At 43.3% G+C, this 21,508-nt stretch overlaps 1 protein-coding gene and 1 long non-coding RNA gene across 5 annotated transcripts; one reads left to right on the top strand and one right to left on the bottom strand.

Annotated features, from left to right (window-relative positions):
- The first annotated feature begins 131 nt into the window (after positions 1-131).
- On the top strand, positions 132-12,989 carry CISD1 (CDGSH iron sulfur domain 1). Of its 4 annotated transcripts, none has more exons than XM_018911115.3 (4): positions 4,953-5,172; positions 5,903-6,108; positions 10,216-10,333; positions 12,203-12,989. In XM_018911115.3, the coding sequence occupies exons 1-3, from the start codon at positions 5,100-5,102 to the stop codon at positions 10,303-10,305; spliced, it is 369 nt and encodes a 122-aa protein (XP_018766660.1). In that variant the 5' UTR covers positions 4,953-5,099; the 3' UTR covers positions 10,306-10,333; positions 12,203-12,989. The 4 variants fall into 4 exon arrangements, with proteins under 4 accessions (XP_009085819.1, XP_018766660.1, XP_018766659.1 ...); XM_018911114.3 differs by having other exon boundaries at positions 12,200-12,989; XM_009087571.4 differs by lacking the exon at positions 4,953-5,172 and adding an exon at positions 132-293 and having other exon boundaries at positions 10,216-12,989.
- LOC127059757 (uncharacterized) lies at positions 11,886-21,502 on the bottom strand. Its single transcript, XR_007777901.1, has 2 exons — positions 21,264-21,502; positions 11,886-19,580 (listed from the first exon to the last, which is right to left on the bottom strand). It is a non-coding gene; the product is annotated as an uncharacterized LOC127059757 (long non-coding RNA).
- Between the last annotated feature and the right edge of the window lie 6 nt (positions 21,503-21,508).

The following is a 21,508-nucleotide window of genomic DNA, read 5'->3' as shown; positions in this document are numbered from 1 at the left end:
GCCAGTGTCTGCACATGACGCGCAGCGATGCCCAACACCCATTCTACAGCTGCAGAGACCTCCCTGAGAGCCCTGTGCCTGCCGTCAGGCCCGTGACAGCGCTGGTCCGCTCCTCCCTCCTCCTGTCCCCAGTGCCATCCCGCACATCCCGTCACCTCCACCTCAGCCCCGGCCCCCCGTCTTGCCGGGAGGCCTTTAAGGGGCGGCCCCACGGCCATCTTGGGCAGTGGCGCGTGCGCGGTGCGGAGCGGCAGCAGGAGCGATGGGGCCGGGACAGAACTGCACCGTGAGGGGTATGGCTGGCTGGGAGCTGGAGGTGGGAGCTGGTCGGAGAGGTGGGGCAGGGCCGGGGGTCCAGGACCGCGGGCGGACAGGACGGGGGACGCCGCTCGGGGGTCGGCTGCGCCTGGCGCCCCGTGCCCCGTCGGACCCCCGGGACAAGATGGCGGGCTGCCCGCCGCCGTGCCCGCGGCATGCGCTGGGTCTGGAAGCGGCCGGTGGTGTCCGCTCGTCAGTAAAACCCCTGCTGCGGTCAGCGAGGGGGGAACGCGCTGTGGTGGCTCGGCCTGAGGGGTCCCCTTCCCCCAGTCCCACCCCACTGCCGTGTGAGGGCCCGGAGCCGCCGAGCTCCGCGCCGGGCCCTTGCGAGTGCTTCGGCCCTCGCAGCGGGCTCGGCCGCCCGCCTGATTTTAACTGTAGTGGGGACAGGCCGTTTCAGACACCGCTGTTTGTTTTTGTCGTTCCACCTGTTTGAGTGGAAATCTCTTGAAAACCTGTAAATGTCAGAGGGTTTGTCTGGCTCTCAGTGCCCGCTACTGTACAGTAGAGGTAACGGTGACATTTGCGCTGTGTAATGATTGACTTGAACCGTGCCTGAGATAGCGCTGAGTGTTTTGAATGCTGTTGCACAACCAGACAGGATGAAAGAGTTGGGCCGGGTGGAGGATAGAATAGACTAGAAAGATTAATCACCTAATTTTCTCTAAAAAATGAGCTTTACATGCATGGCTGGTTTCCACTTGCAAAGCTGCTCATGGTTTATGTCCTTGATTTAGCGGGCAGATGGTTTGGGGTTTTTTTTTGAGGGGTGGGGGAGGATTGAAGCTGCTGATAGGATGGTGGCAAAGATATTAGTTTAAAATGGGCTATAGTGGTGGAAGGCTATGCTTATTAAAATAATCAAATCACTGAGGATCGCTTGGATCCAGGTTGTGTTCCCAACGGCAGCTTGCTGTCATTTATAATCTTGCAAGAATTAGAACAGTTCCTAGACACTGGGAGTTAAGCAGAAAATCTTCGTGGAGATGGGAGAAGAATATGCTCCTAAACAAACGGAAAATATCCTCATTATCTAACAAAAGAGCAGCTGATGGCACTAGTCTGGAGGGTACTCTGTTTGGGAGGAGACAGCATTAGGTTTTTGTGGTTTCTGAAGAGATTAAACTTGATCAATGCCTTGTGACTGGCAGATTACAGTTCTTCCTCCAGCTGGCATGTGTCTCTGGCTGATGAGTATTGAAAATCATTTATTCTCTACTGAAAACTAGACACCAGAAACTTACTGTGTTTTTGTGAGATTTAATTCGTGGTAGCAGTTAGGGGAGTTAATTGCTTCTGTGCATGTGTGCCCTTTGGAGGGCAGTGAGTAGCACAGCTAATGCTTTTGGTCTGAGAGGTGTGCTTGTTTGCAGGTGTGACCCCACGCCAACCACAGATCTGATCATGGTGATGTGCCTTTTACTGCTTATTGCTGAAATCCAGCAATCTTTTTCCCTCAGATGGCCTCTTTACCATACACTTTCAGTTAAATTTAACGTGACAGTCATAATCTCATTTTTGTGGATGCTGTGGAGTGGTAGAAGTGATTCTGTTTGCTTTGACTGCTTGACTTTTACTGTTAGGCTTTTTGTGTATTCAGTTATCTTGGATGACTCTTCAGTAAGTGAGTATCATGTGTTTCTCCATCATTGGCTTTTATTGTGGGCAGTGGCACTGCTGGGCTGTCATGAACAACTCTTGCACAATAATAGTCTCTTCACTGGCAACAAAATGAGGATAAAAGTGCTTGAAAGTTAGAAGCACTTCTGGAGACATAAAATACAGTTTTTCATGTCAGGCATTATTACTCTGTGACTTTTGACTAACATAAATATTTTCTAAGCAGCAGAGGTTACTTGACTGTTGCCTCTTAGGGTGGTCTTGGACTAACTTTGTCAGGGTGTAGCCCTCCCCCATATTGTTGATAGTTGCTAGAATGTAAATTGGTCTGGGTTCCTAAGAAGGATCTTGGTGAACTTTACTTTCTTAGTCCACTTCTCAGTGCAGTTGGTAAATGTGTTTTCCTGTGGATAAAGTGTCTCAGAGCTCTCTAGCAGGTCCAGAAACGCCCTCTGTAGCATAGATCTGGAAACATCCAGAGCAATGCTGTAGATGTTTAGAGAAAGAAAAGAGAAGAAACTTTGATCAAAATCTCTTTTATTAGGATATGTCCAAAGAATACAGAAGAGACTAAATTCCTGTCAGTGTCTTTATTACCATTCTTGTCTCTGATTTTTTTGTTTACTTCTGTGCACTGACTGCTCTCCTGGGGGCTCATTCTTTGAATTTCTTTCCTTCTTTCCATCTCTCTTGCTGTCTCTTCTCTCCTTTGTGTTTTAATTTTTTTTGGAGTTTTAGCTGAAATTTTTTCCATTGTTTAGTGCTTAAAACACAAAACCAATTTTTTCTGCCATGTTACACTGACCTGTTTTGTCTTGTGACATTATGGTTTGGTATTATACCAGAATTGGGAGTTCTTTAATAATAACTCAAAAATTGTTCCTACTGCTTTTTATTTTAATAAGAAATAAAAACCCCTTGACACTCCACATCAGTGTCACTCTGTTAACAGATGCCTCATGCATGACCTTAGGAGTTTGAGAGCAAACTATTGAATTGGCTCTAGAGGTCTATTGAAACAGTTCAGAGTATTTAAAAATAAAAATGTACTTCCTCCACATGCGTTTTATGGTTATCTTAGTTAGAAAGATTAAATGGGTGTTCCACTTTTCCAGATCTGTGTAGGAAACAAGACAAAACTTACTGCCTCTGAAACCCTATAGGATGATTTACCAGAGAGTCTGTTGAATAAATTAAATATTTCTTCTAAATTTTCATTATATTTAATAAGGTAATTCTGGAATTTAAAGAATAAGACTGCTTTAAATGTTTTGATTTAATGGATTATTGGTTGATATAATTTTCTGTCCCAAAAGGGGAAAAGTGAAGTGGTCCCAGTGAAGCCACTACCTGAAAAAAGGTAATGCAGTAGAAAAGACATTCTTCTATTGTAAGAAAAAATACCTGAGGCTGTTGTGCGTGTGAAGGATGACTCTGGCCCTTGGGAGAAGAGGTGGAGGATCACTGCAGGATAAAATGACAATTTATTTTGTGATCTCTGCTTGCTGAACTGGATCTGATGTGCACAGTTATGGGGGATGGCCCCAGGGATTGTCAGAGAGATCTGAGTTGGCTGCAGATGTGCAGAACAGCTCTTCTGAATGTGCTGCTGAATTTTAGTACAGACTTCTCTTGCTTGTAGTAAGTCACAGAAATATTACCAACTTTTTTTTTCCTCTTCTTGTTTGCTAAGTTGTCTTGGACTTCTGGATAGGTACAAGTAAAGATCAGCTTCCTTAAGGTGCAGTACCTTACAGGGTCCTTCAGTTACAGGAGCCACCTGTGGTCTTTATTGAAGTCACTCTTTCCTCTTGGATTTCACAAAATATATGGTCCCCCTGTGTCCTTACCATTGAAAATGTAGATGAAGATTTGGACCATAGGCAGTTCTTGCAGATCATTGGTAGCAACTCAGGCAGTCCTTGCAATTGCTGCTTCCCCAAAAGCCACACCATGAGCAGCCCTCGGATTTGCTTTTGCTGTTGGAGCTGCGCTTGGCGTTTCATCAGGGGTCACCTCAAAGTTGTCAGACCTGAGCTTGTCCCTGAGCTTGCTGAGCTCCTCCTCCCAGCCACACCCCAGCAGAGGGGTGCTGCAGTGGTTTTTCTTGGGAGAGCTGCTGTCTTGGATTTAAACTGTAGTTGTTCTTTTGATTAATTTGGGCTGTTGTGCTAAATTAAAGCAGATTTTCATAGAATCCTTTTAAAATTTTAATTTCCTCACTCCTTTATCAAAGTTAATGCGTTACTCTGGGGAATAAAGAATGAGAACTCACTGGATGGATATAAAACACAGCATTCACAACATGGTCTCTGGGGCTTTTATTGTTTTAAGGAGTTGGGGAGCAGGGAAACATGCCTGCCCTAAATTCTTCCATGTTAAAGATGATTTTCTGTATCTTAATATCACCTTACTGTTACAGGAAAGGTTTGTCATTCATTAGCAGTGGGGGTCTCGGTGTATGTTGGTCTCTTCTGTGTCATTTACTAAGAAGATGAACTCTGAAGGATCTCTGCATTTTTTACTCCTTTAGTAAGAGTCTGAAAGAGTGCCTGCCTTCCCAGGTCTGACAGGGCTGCAGACACTGTACAGAGAGCTGTCTAATTCCTCATATTGCTGCAGCCAGACACTTCTGGATCAGTTTGATGCCTTCAGTGTTTTAGCTGAGGAAAGAACTTGATATAGATTTTAGGAAAGTCTGTGGGACAGGGACAGAAAACATTGATACTCTTAGTCCAAGCTCTCAGTGGAAATACAGCAAGTCTTTTGGTCATGGAAAGTAGCAAGAACTAATAAAGGTTTTTGTTTCTTCCTAGGCATGGACATAGTGATGCCATCTAGCTTGGCATTTTACAAATCCAATTAAAACATAGAAGGACAGGATAGAAATTCCCAACTGGAGACAGTTCTAATTTTATTAAGTTCTGTCAATGTGCTAAAAGTGAAATTCCTGTTTATTTGTCTGTAAACAGAACTTGCAGTACATTCGTATGTAGGAGTGCTGGATAGAAAGCAAAGAAAGAGCAGCTACTTGTTACTCTGAGAGGAAACAACCGGACCTGGTGCTGCAACCTGAACCTTTGAGCCAAAGTCCAGCTTATTTTCATGAAGCAGAGAGAAAACAGTAGAGCCACAAAAAAGTAGGAAAACCTCTTGCAGGAATGGACATTGTGCTAAGACAGACTGCAAAAATTTTCCCGATAAAGGGAGGAAATGTGAGGATGATGAGTTGTGGTAAGAGGATTTTTTAAATGAAAGTTGTCTTGCAGAGATTCAGGGTTTAATCTAGTTAATCTAAACATGTGCTATGATTCTTAAATATAATCTTTTTGGATCCTTGTTCTTTCTTCTATGCTGCAGTAGGGATTTAATCTAAGATGGCTTTTGTTACAGGTGGTAGTATATTTAATAATTTCCCCATTGCCAAACTACTGGTTTTAGTTTTTTTGGTTACAAGATGGATTTTATTAAAAGCTACTCAGTGCCCATGCCTTTTTGGGGTTGAAACCTGGTTTTGGGTTGTTGTCACTGACTGTTCTTCTTTAGTGACTTTCTTGCAACTCAAACAAACACAGGATTTTGCTGCTACAGGATGTACTAACACCTGGTTTAATATGCTGAACTTTGAAATAATGTACTACTGATGGTAATAGCAAGGTTTGCTAAGTAGAAAAGTTAAAAACAAAACCAAACCATGAAAACTCTGCCAGGTTAATTCTCACCCTAGTGTAGAAAGGATTTGGGTGAAATAGAACTCTGATCCATAGAAAAGAGCATTTTGACTAGGTGACTGTCCAAGGAAAATCCTCTTTTAAGGTAGAGAGTTACTACTACAGAATAAAAAGATCTGTTGGAAAGTAAAGACGTGTTGCTGCAAGTATGAAAACATTTACTGCTGAGTAGTTTTAATAGAATGTTGTGGTCAAAACCTGACAGTCTCTTGTTTTTTCTTCTTTTATTCTAGCTGAATGGATTGCTGCAGTTTCCATAGCTGCTGGAGCAGCTGCTTTTGGATATCTAGCTTACAGAACACTACTTTGTAAAGACAAATCCTCCAAAACAATGGTGAATCTTCACATCCAGAAGGATAACCCCAAGGTAGTCCATGCCTTTGATATGGAAGATCTGGGAGACAAGGCTGTGTACTGTCGTTGTTGGAGGTCTAAGAAGGTAAGAGAAGAATGAATGGGTCTAGTGTTGTGCATGTTCATTGTTCATAAATTATTGAATCTTTCAGCAAAACTATTTTAAAACTGCTTTATTTAGAGTAAACTAACCTCTTTTCACCTAAACAGTTCTGCACAGAGATGTAGCAATATTCTAATTTGTAGAATGATGCACATTTGTTCTGATGCTCAGAGTAAAGCCTGCAGATCAGTGCTAATAATGGACAAAATGTTCCTGTAGCTCTGAAGAAGATATCTTGAAAAGAGAGCAACTGTCTGGAGCATGATCATGAGTGACAGATACCATTTTGTATACTACCTGTGCTGATACTGAGGCTTATCCAAAACTATTGGCCTGTTGGCAGTAGGAGCTCAGGAAACAGTCTGTGAGGATCTTAAACACCTCTTTGTGGAGAAAGTTGGAAGCTTAGTCAGAAAGTACTCGCTAGTAGTACGTGGTGTATGCCAGTGCAATCACAGTGGCATGCTTTAAACTTCTATTTTTGAGAAATTTTGAACTTCTATTTTTGAACAATTAAAAGTCTGGCCTAAATATTGGTCCAGCTTGCTTGCATCTGAAGTTGGGTTGTTTCAATTGCCTTCACCTAGTGATAACCTAGCCTCTCAATAACAGTACCTCAGATTTAAATCTGACCTTACGGATGTGTGACACCTGATGTAGCTGAGATGTATATACTTTATAGATAAAGGTAGTTCTGGGATCTGTAATGAGAGAAAGCAAATTGCTTTAATTAAATGGTTTTAATTAAATGGTTAATCCTGTCCGTTTACCACTGGTGCACATTTAAAAGCTTTTTAGGAGGTGCCACTGTGTGGAGTCTGAAATAATACAGACCTTCAGAGCCAGACAACTGCCTTGAAATTTAGCTCTTTCTCCTCCAAGGAGGTGAAAACTCAACTTCTAAAGTCTTAGACATTGGTCTCATCAGGCCAAACTCAGCAATTTCCAGATGCTGTTACTTTGGGTTCTTGCTGTTGTCAGATCTAACTTCTTTACCTTGCAGGTAACTCAGGAGCTTACACATTTGTACCTGAATTGGGTTTTACAGTGTAACACTGCTAAGGATTAAACAGCATTATGATGCTGAAATAGTCTTGTGAAGGTGGCCTTGTCTTCTTTATTCTGTCTAGAGTTTGAACTGAAAAAACCCTTCTTGAACCCTGGTGTTTGTGCTTTCTGCTTCCTATTCAGTCTTCTGACAGAAATGGGAGATAGTGTCTGATTCTGCTGGCTGCATGGCAGCTCCTGCCAATTGTTGGCTGTTATTTGATGTTAGCCTTATTTTGGTGTGAAATAAGAACCTTAAGAAGTACATTTTGGCATTTGCTTAAGGGATATTGTCACTTTAGGAACATATTTCCTCACTGAGTTAGAAACAAAGTAGATGAGGCTATAATGAGTGCATTCTTAGAATTGTGATCTGAAATGTCTTGTAAAGGCATTTAGGAGGTCAGTGGAAATTTTGGAAGGTATTTCTTTCCTTTTACTGCTGTTTAATGATAAGTATTTTAGTCAACATGTTCCACCTCAAAGACTGCAGTTTCCAGTTTTGTTGTCTTCCTCTTGCCTTCATGGGCTAACCTTGCAGCATGGGTTGCATAACCTTTAATAGGGTTTGTGTGCTTCTCATATTTGTTATTGTGAAACAGTAATAAAGTACATCATTCTTACATGCTTGTCATAGTTGGAAGTTGTCAGCTAGCCTTAGCTGGCTTTTACAGTTCTCAAGCTGTTTAAATTTTTAATTATATGGTGTCAGAATGTGGAATGTGTGCTTTCAATGCAGGAAATTACAGTTACTTCAAATGCATTAAGTACCTGCCGTGTTTTTATTAAATAGGTGCATCTAAAGGCTAGCAGAAATGTCCTTTTGTGTCACTCTGTGCACTTCTCCTGAATTCAGGCTGACCTGAGGCATGGGGCTGTTGGTAGAAGCAGTAGCATTAGGAACCCCAGGATGTTTCTGTTGCACTGATGGTGTGCATGCATTTACAGCTGACCCCACATGGGGCTCCACCTCTCTATGGAATAACAAAGCAGCTGGACTACACTAGAGTATTTTAGAGTAACTCTTGAAAAAAGGGCAGGTTTTTTTTGTTTGGTTTTTTTTTTTTTTCTGAAAAAGTGTGCTTAAGAGGCTTTTGTGCTGGGCAAAGTCTTTGTGTAATACGTGGTTTTAAAAAACCAAACATGGTATATTGAAATAAGTTTGTCTTGGCGTGTAATTATCTGTTAATATTAAATGGGTGGTTCTTTAAATGACCCTTTTCTATTCAGTGTTGTGCTCTGCAGGCACTTCATAGTTGTCCAGTTTAGTGAAAAACCTAGTGCTCAAACTTACCAATGTAGAGACAAGAGTTTTGTCTTTTAAACTGTAATTAAAGTTAGAACACTTGTTTTCTTACTTGTCTTCATTTTTAGGTGTGAGTTTATTTTTAATCAGGGATGAGCACATTGTGTCAGGCCCAATGTCCTTCTCTGCAGTATCTGGTCCTTGAGGTGATCAAGTGGGTGCTCTGGGAGAGTGGTGTTTAATTTGGTGTTTGTCCCTGAGAAGCTCAAGTCCAGTGTACCAGCTCCTGGGAGCCAGTGTTCTGAGCCACTGTTCAGTGTTCTGAGACCAGCAGAATAAATGCAGGGCAGTCATTGTTGGTAGCTGTTAAAGATGTCTGCATGCTGTCTGAACCTAGGAATCCCACCATTTTTGTTGCTTGAAAACTTGAAGTGATTATGTTGCTCTAGCTGCACTTTGGGTTGCCTCCTTGGAGCTTGTGAGATGTTAATGTCTGATGGAAGCTGTGTTGTTGCATCTCTGAAGACCAGTGGGTTGTGGTGTTAAATGGGGAAACAACTGGCCCAGGAACATCTGTTGAAAGCTGGTCAATGTCCCAGTAACAAACATTCCTGTTTGATGAGATTTTTGTCCAAGTGTCTGTCACTACTTATTCATGGAGTCACAAATGACTGGGATGAGAAGGTTTCTCCATGAATCAGCTTACATGAGCATTCTCTGAATTCAAGGTTTCTTTATTCAGAAATATTGCATGCCATTTTTAGCCTAGGTTTTAACATTTCATTACTGTGAAAAGCCAGAAGAATCCCCTACACCTCATCTCTCTCTTTCCCTCCCAATACTATCCTACAGACAAGGTGGTGTTATTTTTAAAATTCTGTATATTGTTTCATTGTATTGGTTTTTTGCAGTACTTTGAAATCCTTTATTCTAAAGAAGCATGGGTGGTAGGGTATTAATGTTTTTCAAAGGCTGTGACTGAAGCAGGAACACTGAGATCAGTGGAACGTTGAGTACTGACTGTGATGGCACTGCAGGAGAATAGTACTGTTGCAGAGGCAAAAGCTGAGTAATGCCCAACTTTCAGCCCCATTACTTCTAAGCAAACAAAATTGTAACTGAATGCAAAATACCAGTATGTGATTTCTGTGATTGTCTCCAGAGTTTCCTGTGCAGTGGGGGTGTAGCCCTGAAAATGCATCCTTGAGAAGTGATGGGATCCAGCCTCACTCTCACTGCCTCACAGAATGTCTTTCAGCTCTTCCATGTGATAAGGGCTTCCCAGGAGCAGTAGTTACCACTTCTCTGGGAGCTGGGCAGTTGGAGCTGGCTAAAGGAGTCTCTGTAATTCTTGCTCTGATCAGCCTGTTCTAGGGTGGGGTTTGTTTGGGTTTTTTTAATGAAACAAATATTTCTTCTAATTACTTTCAACTGATGTGGCTCTTAAGGGCAGCACTGAGGAAGCATGGGGCAAGTTTGTGAGAGTAAGATACTCCAGGTATGTTACAGCTGAAGGTCTGCTCAGGCTGTTGTTTTCTCCTGCTCACCTGAGGCAGGAACACCAAAGAGTGGAGTTTGATGGCTGCTGTTTTAGAGGAAGCCTCTTGTCTGCTCTACCCTAATAAGGATAAAGCTAGCATTCAGCCAAAACTCAGGGAGACCTGAGATGCTGGCATAAAAGTTGTGGTCTGTGGTTTCAGTGGGTTTAATGAGAAGATGCTTAATAAACTGTCAGCCTAGGTTCTCAGTTCTGGCTCTGGATGTACTTCAGATGTGTTTATTTTTTCTTTTTTCAGTTCCCACTGTGTGATGGCTCTCACACAAAGCACAATGAGGAAACTGGCGACAACGTTGGGCCTCTGATCATCAAGAGGAAGGAGGCGTAGAGTGGACACTAGAAGCTACAGAATCAATGTCTGACAAATCCTCTGTTCTCTTGTAATTGGGGGGGAAAAATCCACAAATTCTTTGTCATATCACTGAAGACTTCCCATTGTAGTATATACATCAGGCTTCAGCATGTATATTTTCTCTGGTACTTGTTGTCTTTCAATCACTACAATGCATAATTTACAAAGTAGTCATGGTTTAAATTTTTTGTCCTGTAAAATGTGTGTACCCTGTCACTGAGTGTGAAACTAAAATGAGGCACAGAATGTACTTCATCAGAAATAGGTATTAAATTATTTTCAAATACATGTGTATTGAAAGGTAGATAATAAAATCCTGGAGAGGTTCAGAAGTAGATAGATATCCATGTAAAAGGCAGTGGCAGGGAAGAAATCACAGTGCCATCTGAATCTCTGATTGTGCTGCATTTTCTGCGGGTGTCACATTTGTCCTGTTTCACTATAGTGCTCTATGACTTCTGTAAAAGAACAAATTCAAATTGCTAGCTATGAACAGACAACAGAAAAGACTCAAAGATGGGGCTAGAGGGCAATTTTACCTTTGATTTTACAGCAGCATTGAAACTTGATCCTACTTCCATTTGGTATCAAGAAAACACTATCCAAACTGCAGACCTGTATTTAGAGTAGGATTAGGGAAATAGTCTCTAGAGATTTCTTAATAGATGCGTGAAATGACACAAAGTGCTCCAAGAGTGATAGGCAGGGGGGGTGGCAGGGTTGTTATTGCTGTTAGAGAAAGCCTTAGTTTCACTTGCATTCTTTCAGTGAAGCCAACTTCCCCAGACCACAGGATGCTTCTGTGGGGTGACTATGCTGATTAATTCCAGAAGCTAAAATAAAAACTAAAACCCCCACCTGTCATCACCATTTGCTTCACCATTGCACTGGCTGGTTCTGCAAAGCTTTTCCCACTGAGAAGGGAGGTGGCATACCTTTCTTAATATGTGGCCTTAGGCTCTATGTGTCTTAACTCCTGCCTCCCTGGGCTGCTAATGTGGTTCAGCTGATTTTACCAAAAAACCCTGGCATGGATGAAGAAAACAGATAGAAACGAGAAGGGAGGGAAGGATGAGACAGAGAGAGCTCTTACCCTCCTTACCCATGGCACTTCTTGTTTGGCATGGTTGCATTAATGGCTGTCACATTGGTTTCCTTAAATAGCTTTGATTTAACATGCATGTAAGTACAAAGCAAAACCCAAAGAGTGGGGCAGCAGGGGGCAGTTTTGTACTAAACCCTGTCCATTAGTGTAACTGTGGCCTGCATAAGATTGAGCTCTGAATGTCCTTGGACAGAAACTACCTCAGGGCTACATGAAAGGCCTTGTTAGGAAGCTGACATTTTAGCCTGGACCCTTAAGGATTCTTCAGATGATCAGGGCAGGAGAGTTCTGTTTGTTTTATTTTTTTAAGGGTGGTTGCTACAATTTGTTAAAACTGAAGATGTTTTACATAGTCTCTGTGTGAGGCTTTCAGAGGCTGAGGTCTTGGCCAACTGGTCTGGATTTGGGCAGAAGGCGCAGAATGTAAAGAAGGAAGCACAGGTAGAGGAAGGTGGAGCGTCAGACTAAGGGCACTACTGCCCAAGAGACCTCTTGACCTGAAAGAAGTTGCAGTCAAATATGTCAGTTTGTCTTTTCTGTCTGAGTGTAAAGACTTGATATTTTTTACTTTGCTGAGTACTAATACATATGGAAAGTTGTTTTAACCTTAAGTTATCAAATACATTTTATCCAAAGCAAAGTAACTTCTGTATTATTAGAGTATGACAGTGGATATTTCTGTATTTTTGTCAAATACACATTTGAGCTCATCTTAATCTCAAAGTTGTAAAGTCTGTGTTCTCATGACTATGCTCTTTCTTTCAGTAGAGCTGTACAGTGCTGCTGTAGTCATGAACCTGTGTGTGGAGTGGATTTTCCTTCTGAGACTCCTTTTCCTGTCAACATCAAAGCCTGGCTGCTCCTGAAGGAATAGAATTTCAGTGTTAATGGTCTGAGAAATGAAGTCCTGAGTTTCAGATAAGTCTCCGAGTCATAAAACTATTTTGTGGAGTTCGCCAATAAAATATTTCCGGGAGTTTGGGCATCAGGGAAGTGGGCCCTTGGGAAGTTTTTATTCCTGAGCAGAGTCTCTGTTGATTTACATCCTGGTGACTTGTTTTGGAGAAGTTTTGCATTTCTGAATGTTGGTTTGAGTGTTCAGATCTTAATTAGACGCACATAAAATTCCTGTACCTTATTTACGCAAGCTGTTCAAATGTGGTGATAGAAGAGAGTCCTGGATTTGAGGAAACAAGCTTAACCAAGCAGTCTCAATGAGCATCACAGAGAACGCTTCATATTTTCTCTTAGTACCATAATGTACTTAGTACCATAAACTACCATATGCTACCAAGGTACCATAACAGGCACTACATTATAATGGGTGGAGTGCTTGACTGTTTCAGTGTTTTCCTAAGTCTTGTTCTTTAGTGATTTCCTCAGTCTCTAGAGTATGAAGTGCATTGGTTACATTTCTACCAGTTTTAACCACAAATTTAACCACATGATTCATATGTGCAATTTTGACCTCAGATTGAAATTCCTAATAGAAATCTTTCAAAAATTAAAGCAGAGAAAAATTCCTGCTGCAGAATAAAACTATTTCTACTCCTCATTGTTTTCAGCTTGCAAGTGTTTGTTGGGAAGGTCAGGCAATTAAAGTACTGATTCTTAAGTAATTGAGTGTGACTCATTGAAATAGTGTAAATGTCAGGTATTTGAGTGCTTCTACAGTCAGGATCTTTGAAGGAGAGAGGCTGTCAGTTACAGGTATTTTCTGCAGTTTTCACTGGAGCACTCTTAGTCTGCAGGCTGACGAGGCGGTGGAGCCAGCAGCCAGCTCTGCAGCTCCCCTGCCCCGCTGGATGGAAACAGAGGCCACGTGTTGTGGTTTGACCCTGGCCAAATGCCAGGCATTCACAAAAGCCATTCACTCACCCTCTCTTGCTCTCAGCTGGGCAGAGGAGAGGGAAAAAAAATTAATGAAGGGCTCATGAGTTGAGATGAGCACTGGGAGAAAATACTCTAAGGGCAAAACAAGTTGAAATTTAAAGGTATAAAGTAAATTTATTATTACCTGAGTTAGAGGAGGATAATGAGAAGTAATATAAGCCTTTAAAACATATTTTTTTCCCCCAACCCCTCCCTCTTTCCCATTGACAGTACAGGGAGAAAGGGTGTGGGGGTTTTGGTCAGTTTGTCACTGGACATCATCTTCTGTTTGCTCAGGGAGAGGGGTATTTCCTCTGCTATGCTGTGGGGTCCCTCCCATGGGAGACCGTTCTCTGTGAATTTCTCTAACGTGGCTCTAATCTCATGAGCAGCAGTCTTGCCAAAACTGCTGCAACATGAGTCCATACCATGGGCAAACAGTCTTCCCAAAACTGCTGTGATGTGGGTCACTTGTCCATGGGGTGCAGTCCTCTAAGAATAGGCTGCTCTAGTTGGGAAGCAAGGGCCCTCCATCTCTGGAAGCAGGAGCCCTCTCTCCATTCACATCTCACACAGCTTTCTCTGGCATCCACCTGTTTGAGCGTGAGCACTCCTCCCACAGGCTGTGAGTGGATCTTTGCATCCCCCATGGACTTCATGGGCTGCAGGGGGACAGCTGCTTCACCACAGTCCTCACCAGGGCCTCGCCAGAAGAATCTTGATTCTGGTGCTTGGAGCACCTCCTCTCCCTTTTTCCACCGACCTTGGTGCCACCATGTTGTTCTGCCTCACATGTCCTCACTTCCTCCTCTGACTAGAAGAAAAACTTTTGCCTCTATTATTGCCAAGAAGTTCCCCCAGTTCAAACATTCTTGCAGAATCCCACAGCACTGAGAAGCTGATCTGGTCTAGGTTCCATGCAGGACAGTCACTCACCCTGTTTCTGCTGTCGGCCCCACGGTCGCTAAAGCAGGCAGTGCCAGGGCTGTTCAACGCCTCTCGTCAGGTGGGGCTGGGAAGGAGAGGCCACTGCCACCCCTGCCCTTCTGCCACCCCTGCCCTCCTGCCTGTGGTGTGGCTGGCTGGGTGTGGCCAAGTAGGCAAGGCTCACTGCAGGCTGTTACTGAGATGGCAGCAGCTGCAGCACATTGCACACTGCGCTGGGATGGCCATGGTGGTGGTGCCTCGCCACCTCTGGAAAAAAACCTGTCTGTGCTGTTTTGATTTTCGTCTTAAATAGGTCATCACAGAGGCACTTCTACCTCTCTAACTGGGTCAGCAGCATTTCCATCTTCAGAGCCATCAGAGATTGGCTCTGTTGGACATGGTGAATGCTTCTAGCAGCTTCTGACAGAAACCACTTCTGTGGCCCTCCCCCACTACCAGAAAACCAGTCTGTGCCAAATCAACCCCATTGCCAAGTGCAGCAGGGCCTCCATGTGCACTGGTGTAGGGGCTTTCTCCACAGCTGTGGATTTAAGGGGTTTCAGCAGCAGTGCTGGCTGGCTGAGCCCAGGCAGCTGGAAGTGCTGCATAAATATGTTAGCAGCTAAGCAGCGTTTCATGCCCAGAGACTCATGCACTTTGAGTCCAGAAGTTGTACTGCCAGTTCCTTGACAGCAAGCCTGCTAAAATTACCATATTGATGCTGTTTGCACCTTGTTCTGGTGCTGTTGGGGTCTGGAAAACTTACCTTGTGCAATTATGCAGCCGTTAGACGTGGATTTTCCTTTCAGTAATGCAACTAAAGACATGGAAACATGAGTCACTGTTGTATCACAGTTGCTGACATCCAAGAAACGGAAGAACATTTTATAATAGCAGGAAGGATAAGAATGTAGTCATGAAACTAAAGAATGTTGGCATGAAACTAAACATTGGTTTTGCAGAGGAACCTTGTCAGCTGGCTTCTCCTTAGCCACCCTGGACATGGAAGTCTCATGCTAAATCTAGCTTTTGTTTCAACTCCTGAAGCTTCAAGGCTGACAAAACCCACGGTGAGCCCTGACTGGATTAGATGGACAAGCACAACCTCCCCCTTCCCTGTGGGCAGAGAGAGGATGCCCAACACCACTGCCAGGGAGCTGAGTTTATTGGTGTTCACCATTGCTGCTTCAGTCCAGACAGAACATTTCGCACAGATCTGCACTAACACATACCCAGTCTAGTAGTGTCAGATACCTGTTCCCCCAATTGCTCTCTCTATCCAGGCTTTTCTGCCATGGTTTTCCTGCACTGATGAGTGGCTTCTTTGTTTTGCACTGTCATAATAATTTTCCTAGAGCCATGATTAATTTAGAATGGGTACCTGGGCCTGCTGCTTGAAGATCTCTCATGCTTTTTTTCTATAGCTGCTGGGGTGTGTAGTGCATTTCTTGGCAGGCTGATTTCCAAGCTGCCTAATGCTGAGGTTACTGCAGAGAGCAGCTGAATAAAAACTAAAGAACATAAAAATAAACAAATTTGTGAAGAGAAGAAGAGGAAAAGGAAGAAAAAAAGATGTGGTGGATGGGAGAAGAGCATAAGCTAGAGGAGATTGACCATCATGTAACAGTTCTACATGGGAGCAAAAAGGGATAAATCAAACGTCACAATGGTATGTTGCATTTCATTACATATCCTAATAGAGCCAAGCATTAAAAGTACAAAGTGGTAGTTCTATTAGCCAAACCCGTGCTCCTCAGAGTCAAAGGGTTATGTGTGTGAGCAGACATTTCTTACTGGGGTTTTTGTTCCTCAACTGTTTGTGAAATCCTGCTGGACAGAAAGCAACACACAGCAGTGCAGTGGGTCCCCTTAGCAGACTTTTGTTCCTCCACACCCCACTTTGTAAGCTGTTTAATTAGATGTGCAGTTGTAATAAATAGAAGGAGAATTTACTGGTATGCCCCCAGCAGTCACTAAAAACACAGCAGGTTTACAGGACTAGCTAAGCAGGATGCAGTCCACCTTTCCCATATGCAGTCTGGAGAAGTAAGAAGAGATTTACCTGGCTTCTCAAGCAATTTCTGTTTCCTTCAATATATGGAAGCTGCACAGGTCTCACAAAAGCACAGACAGATCATGTCTCTTGTTATGTTCTTCCCAGCTGAAGACTCAACCATCCCTCTTTCCTATTTGACACTGCACTGCCCTTAATCCACCCTGCTCTGTGTCCTTTTTTGTCATGAAGACTGTGATTTTCTTTTGCTGTTTTTGTATGTGTGGCAGACTTACACAAAAAAAAAAAAAAAAAAAGCTTTCTCCTCTCCTGGAGCAGCCTGTGCAAAAAAGCTTCCTGAGCATCCCAGAGATGACATCTTTAATGTGTAAAGCATTCAGAAATCAGTGTATTCCAAGGGTCTGCTCAGTAATGGCAATGTTTGTTCTGTTCAGTCAAGCTAGCTGGCAGCAGGCAGCAAAATGAATGATAAGGCCACACTGCATGACTTTTCTCAAATACTTTTCTACAGCTGGAAAATATCACCATACATGGGTAAGATATGTTCAAGATGCACTGTCTGTTCACTGTCAGGGCTCTTGCTCAAGATTCGGGTACCAAAACAATGGCCAGCACAGACTTCCACTGCAGTAATTATCAACTTTGATGCTCTTTTCAAATAGTGCCTTCTTTCAGTCTCATTCTTGGCTCTAAAAGCTGTGCAGGTTAAATTACTTTTTAAGGGTTGTGACTGTTTTGCAAATAAATTTTGGCAGTAAAATACCATTTAATAGAACAGACTTTTAATGCCAGTAGGTTTAATCAATAAACGAGTGTTTAATTTTACTGCAGGTGGAGGCAGTCTAAGTCACTTTTAGGGAAAACAGGCATTTTAAATAAACCTCTTGGCATGTTAATCACCTTAAATCAAGGTCTGGGCTTATCCTCAAGCATGAGGATGTGACTGGTAAAATCCAAATGCCATCATGCATTTGTAAACCCTGAGCAATCCCTGATAGTGATACAACACTGCACTTGGAAAAAATCCCTGTTTAGAAGGACAAAAGGAGGATCTGTATCTGCATGTAAGCCATGAGATCAGGAGATGGTACCATAGACTTTGATCTAAAGTTTCTGTTTCAGATAGAAGCTCAGCTTCTTTCTCAGGGGTGTCAAAGCACACACATCTATCGTTGCTGTTTTCTAGGACTGGAGGCAGCTAAAGCATGCTTCAGCTATTTAGGCTCTCCACAAATCATGGTTTAATCTTTCACACTGATAGTTAACGGTATGTTCCTATTCTCTGTGAGAGACCAGGCATGGAAGTTGGGCTCAGTATATGTCATGCTGAGGCTACACAGAGCAAAAAAATGACACTTTTCATCTTTCCCTGAACACTCTTCATGCTGCTTCCCAGAATTTGTTGGCTACTTTTGGCTGCAGATGCACACTGGGCTGATGATCTCAGGCAGCTGTTAACAGCAACTTCAGGCCTCTTTCCTGGGCCATGATGGCCAGTTCCATCATCAGCATCAAAGAGCTTTGGTTTGGATTATCTTCCTCTACATGTGTTACCCTACATTTATCTATGCTGAAACTCCTATGCCAAGTGTGCCTTTAGTTCAATTTTGTGAGATTCTGCAGGATGTTGTCATTGGCATAGCATTTGGCTGCTGTAAGGAGGTCAGGAATACCTGTAGACCTGGAGATTTTGTGCACTTTCCTTTCTGCAGCGTGTGAATGAAGATGTTGAATAAAACAAGTCTCAGCAAACACTCACTGCTGCCTCCTCTCCACCATCAAAGCCCTTTCATTTGCTTCCCAGCCCTTAATCTACTCTCAGTTCAAAAATGAACTTTTCCTTCAAGTACTTGGCTTGGTTTCTTAATTGATAAGCAAGGAGAAAATAAAGTCCAAGGATTCTGAAGAAGAAATGAGCTTCTCACTTTTATAGTCCTTGTATCTTTCTAATACAGAACAGACCTCCCAAAATTCACAGCTGCAGTTTTGATTGTAGGAGAGGTGATCCAGAAGATACACAACTGCCATGAGTTAACCTTGCAGTATTTTTTTTTAAATGTACCACATTATCACAGAGCGTCGGTTGGCTTTTGATAGCATACCTTTGTTTTAATTCTAGAAAACCCAAATGGACCAGTTGCCAGGGAGGAAAGTAGTGTCACAGAGTTTGCATCCATTTGCCAGATAAAATCGTACTCATTGTGGGTGGGACATGATGCCTAAGTGACAAGGTCATAGCTGGGAAAGAAAGGATGGCACCCTTGAATTTTACAGTTGCAGCAGATAAGGGTACATTTAGATTTTCCTTCACTTTAAAAGAACAAGACAGGACAGAACTTCTGTGAATTTAACAAAGAATTGAACGCCGTGAGTGATGTTAAGAGGTCACAATACAGCAACTCTCCTGCTTTGAAATGGCAAGAAAAAAGAGCTGCAATGCTGCTATGAAGGTGTCTGCCTTGTGTTGTGTGAGTGGGACAGGCCCCCCTGCCTGCAGGAGCCCCACTGCAGATGCTTCTGCCTGCCCAGCAAATAGCTGGTTTGGGTGATGGACATTTGCTCTCAGGCCCACGTGTATGGTTCTGGCTGGCTCTGTTGCAATCTGTTGGGCTGGCAAGAGCTACGCACATGCAGCAGCCTGATGCAGGAAGTGGCTCTGTGGGCAGCAGGATCCACGTCTCACACAGACCTTGCAGGAAGCACTGCTCTGGCAAAAGAGCGGTATTTTTGGTAAGGTATGGAAGAGGTGGCTGTGAATCATGTGAAGGTACAGTGAAAAATCCAGCAGTTTCCTGTCAGCATACTTCTAGAGGACCAATATTTTGGGAAAGACCCAGCCCCACTCCTCTGTTTACCTAATGTCCTCCTACACTTCCACTTAAACAGGAGCTTATTTCCTGTTCTAAACTACTGTGCATCTTGTGGTTAGTTATTAACTAGCTTTTGTGTTTGAAAAAGGCCTTTATTTCAGCAGAAGGGGATTCTTTTGTAATCCTCGCTCAGTTTGGGGCAGCTGTGCAATCTGGCCGTGACACATCCTCGCACAGCACAAACACAGTCCTGGTATCTTCTAGGCATTGTTAGTCTGTACATTGTCATCAGACTGACTGAGGTAAGATTGATCTTCAGCAACAGTGGGAAGGAGTAATCCAGAATTAAGTATAATTTTGTTGGGGGAATTGGAGGAGATTCTCAAACAAATGCCCCTCCTTTAGAAGCTCAGCCTCTTCTGCGATCTCTTTGGAGTGTAGTCACACAGCCTGGAGATGAGAAGTTTCCTTGGGAATCTTGCTGGTAGGTTCAGTTTTCAGTGCAGTCTCTTACAGGATCACACTGTGGAGATAGGAATTATTTCTGCTATTCTCTCTGTTTCACTTGTTTCATTTTGGGAGAAGTTCCCAGAAAGATTAGTGAACTCCGTGTGCTGAAGTGTGAGGGTGCAATGAGTGAGTGAAGGATAGTTTCCCATCACTTGATTTCTCTATGCATAAATCTGACTAAAGCAAATGTCAGGGAAAAGGAAAGAGTCAGTGTTTGCTTATTGCAATTACTCATGCTTTTGTATTTCTTTTAATGCCCTCCAGGCACACATCTGTTAGCTGCAGGAATATCTAGCAGCTCCGCTGAGGACTAGGTGCTTAAATAATCTTTAAATTCCAGGGTTTTTTGCCTTTTAATCCCATTCTTTCTTCCACTGAGATTTTGAGTTCAGGCAGATTGCAGTGTTAGATGGGCACTTGGACAACTTTGAAATGCCATCTCTTTTTCTCTCAGTGTTTAGACCCAGATTAGCTGAAGTGCCTCACATCTATGCAGAGGGAAATATCTTTCTGCAAGGCTCAGGTTGGCATCCAAATCTTGTTGCAGCTACTGCTGCTAAGACTGGGAGCCTTCTTTCTGCCAAACACACACTTGGGCATTTTTTTCACTGTACACCTCACTGTTGTGTAAGAGTTGGCCAATCTGTGGTATTTCTCTCCTGCGCCAGCACTCCCCTGGGAAAACTCATCATTGGGTATCTGAAGATAGGAGCTTACCTGTGCACCCATCTGGCTCCTAATCTTTAGGGCTGTAAGTAATGACTGGTGAGAAGGGGATATTTAGGAGGAAAAAATGTTTTCTGCCCAGCCTTGATACTTCAGGAAGGATCTTGCTGAGTTGAAACCCCTGTTTGCACCACCTAATCCAATTAAGTGTGTAAAACAAACTGTTCCATGAACAATGATCTAAGAAACTCAGTTTCAACAGGTTTATGTTTTGCTCTTTCCTCTCACTCTTCAAGTTTTAATTTTCCCTGTGACCTTCCTGCTCTTTTGATACTCTAACAAATCCCTTAAATTGCCACTTCTCCCAACCACCTGCCACATCTCCACATCTGCCAGCTATGGGATGGGGAAGAGGCGGGAAATAGCCAAGCTCATCATATCAAGGTTTCTCTGATGTTAATGCCAGTTCTGGAATATGTGTCAGACCTTTTATAAACCCTGGGAAAACAACCTGTATCTGCTAAAATTAATTTTCCTGTCTCTGGCCTTTTTTTCCTGGTCCTTCGAATGCTAAACAGAACTTGATACTGGCAGATATCACAGCAAGTGTGCAGATTTAATACTCACAGAGATCTGCTCATTTTATAAGAGATAGAAACAGCAAAAATAAAAGGCAGTAATTACAGGCTGCCAAATAGAGCTGCTATGAGCCCTAGTGAAGTGTTAATGAAGTGTCCTAGTCAAGTTTTGGGGTCCTGAGAGTGAATGCAGAACCATGCATACCTTGCTCTGTCCATGGGGAGGTAAAATTCAATTTAGAGAATAATCTGTTAACCAGTTTAACCTGGTGTTGGGCCAAGTGCACTCATCTATAACGCACGAGCAGCACATACAGCGTGTGGAAAGAAAGGTTCTGGTTTAGGCTGCTTTAAGGGCTCCTTGTCAGCTGTCAAGGTTTATCCTGTTTGCACACCACGCCTGGATCTCCCTTACAGTCACTGCGAGCTGCTGGAGAAGAAATTGAACAAACCTCGGCGTGACGGTAGATTTATTTAAAAACGAAGAGGATTCGGGGGTATTTCAGGTCACCGCGAACGAGGGGAGGGGAACGCCCCCTGCCCGTCACCGCTCGGTTCTGCCGGCTCTCGCGGAGGAGCCAGGGTTTGGGGTGCCCGCGGCTGGGGCTCCCTGGCCGCGCTGCGGCTCGGGGCCGCTCCGGCGGTTGCGCCGGGTCCCGCTCCCTCCTCCAGCGTCCGCTGAACCGGCGCTGCCCGC

Source organism: Serinus canaria, chromosome 6, assembly GCF_022539315.1.
Source record: "Serinus canaria isolate serCan28SL12 chromosome 6, serCan2020, whole genome shotgun sequence".
In the NCBI taxonomy this organism is placed as follows: Eukaryota; Metazoa; Chordata; class Aves; order Passeriformes; family Fringillidae; genus Serinus; species Serinus canaria.
Note: the sequence above shows the minus strand (reverse complement) of the source record. Positions and strands in the feature narration are given on the sequence as shown.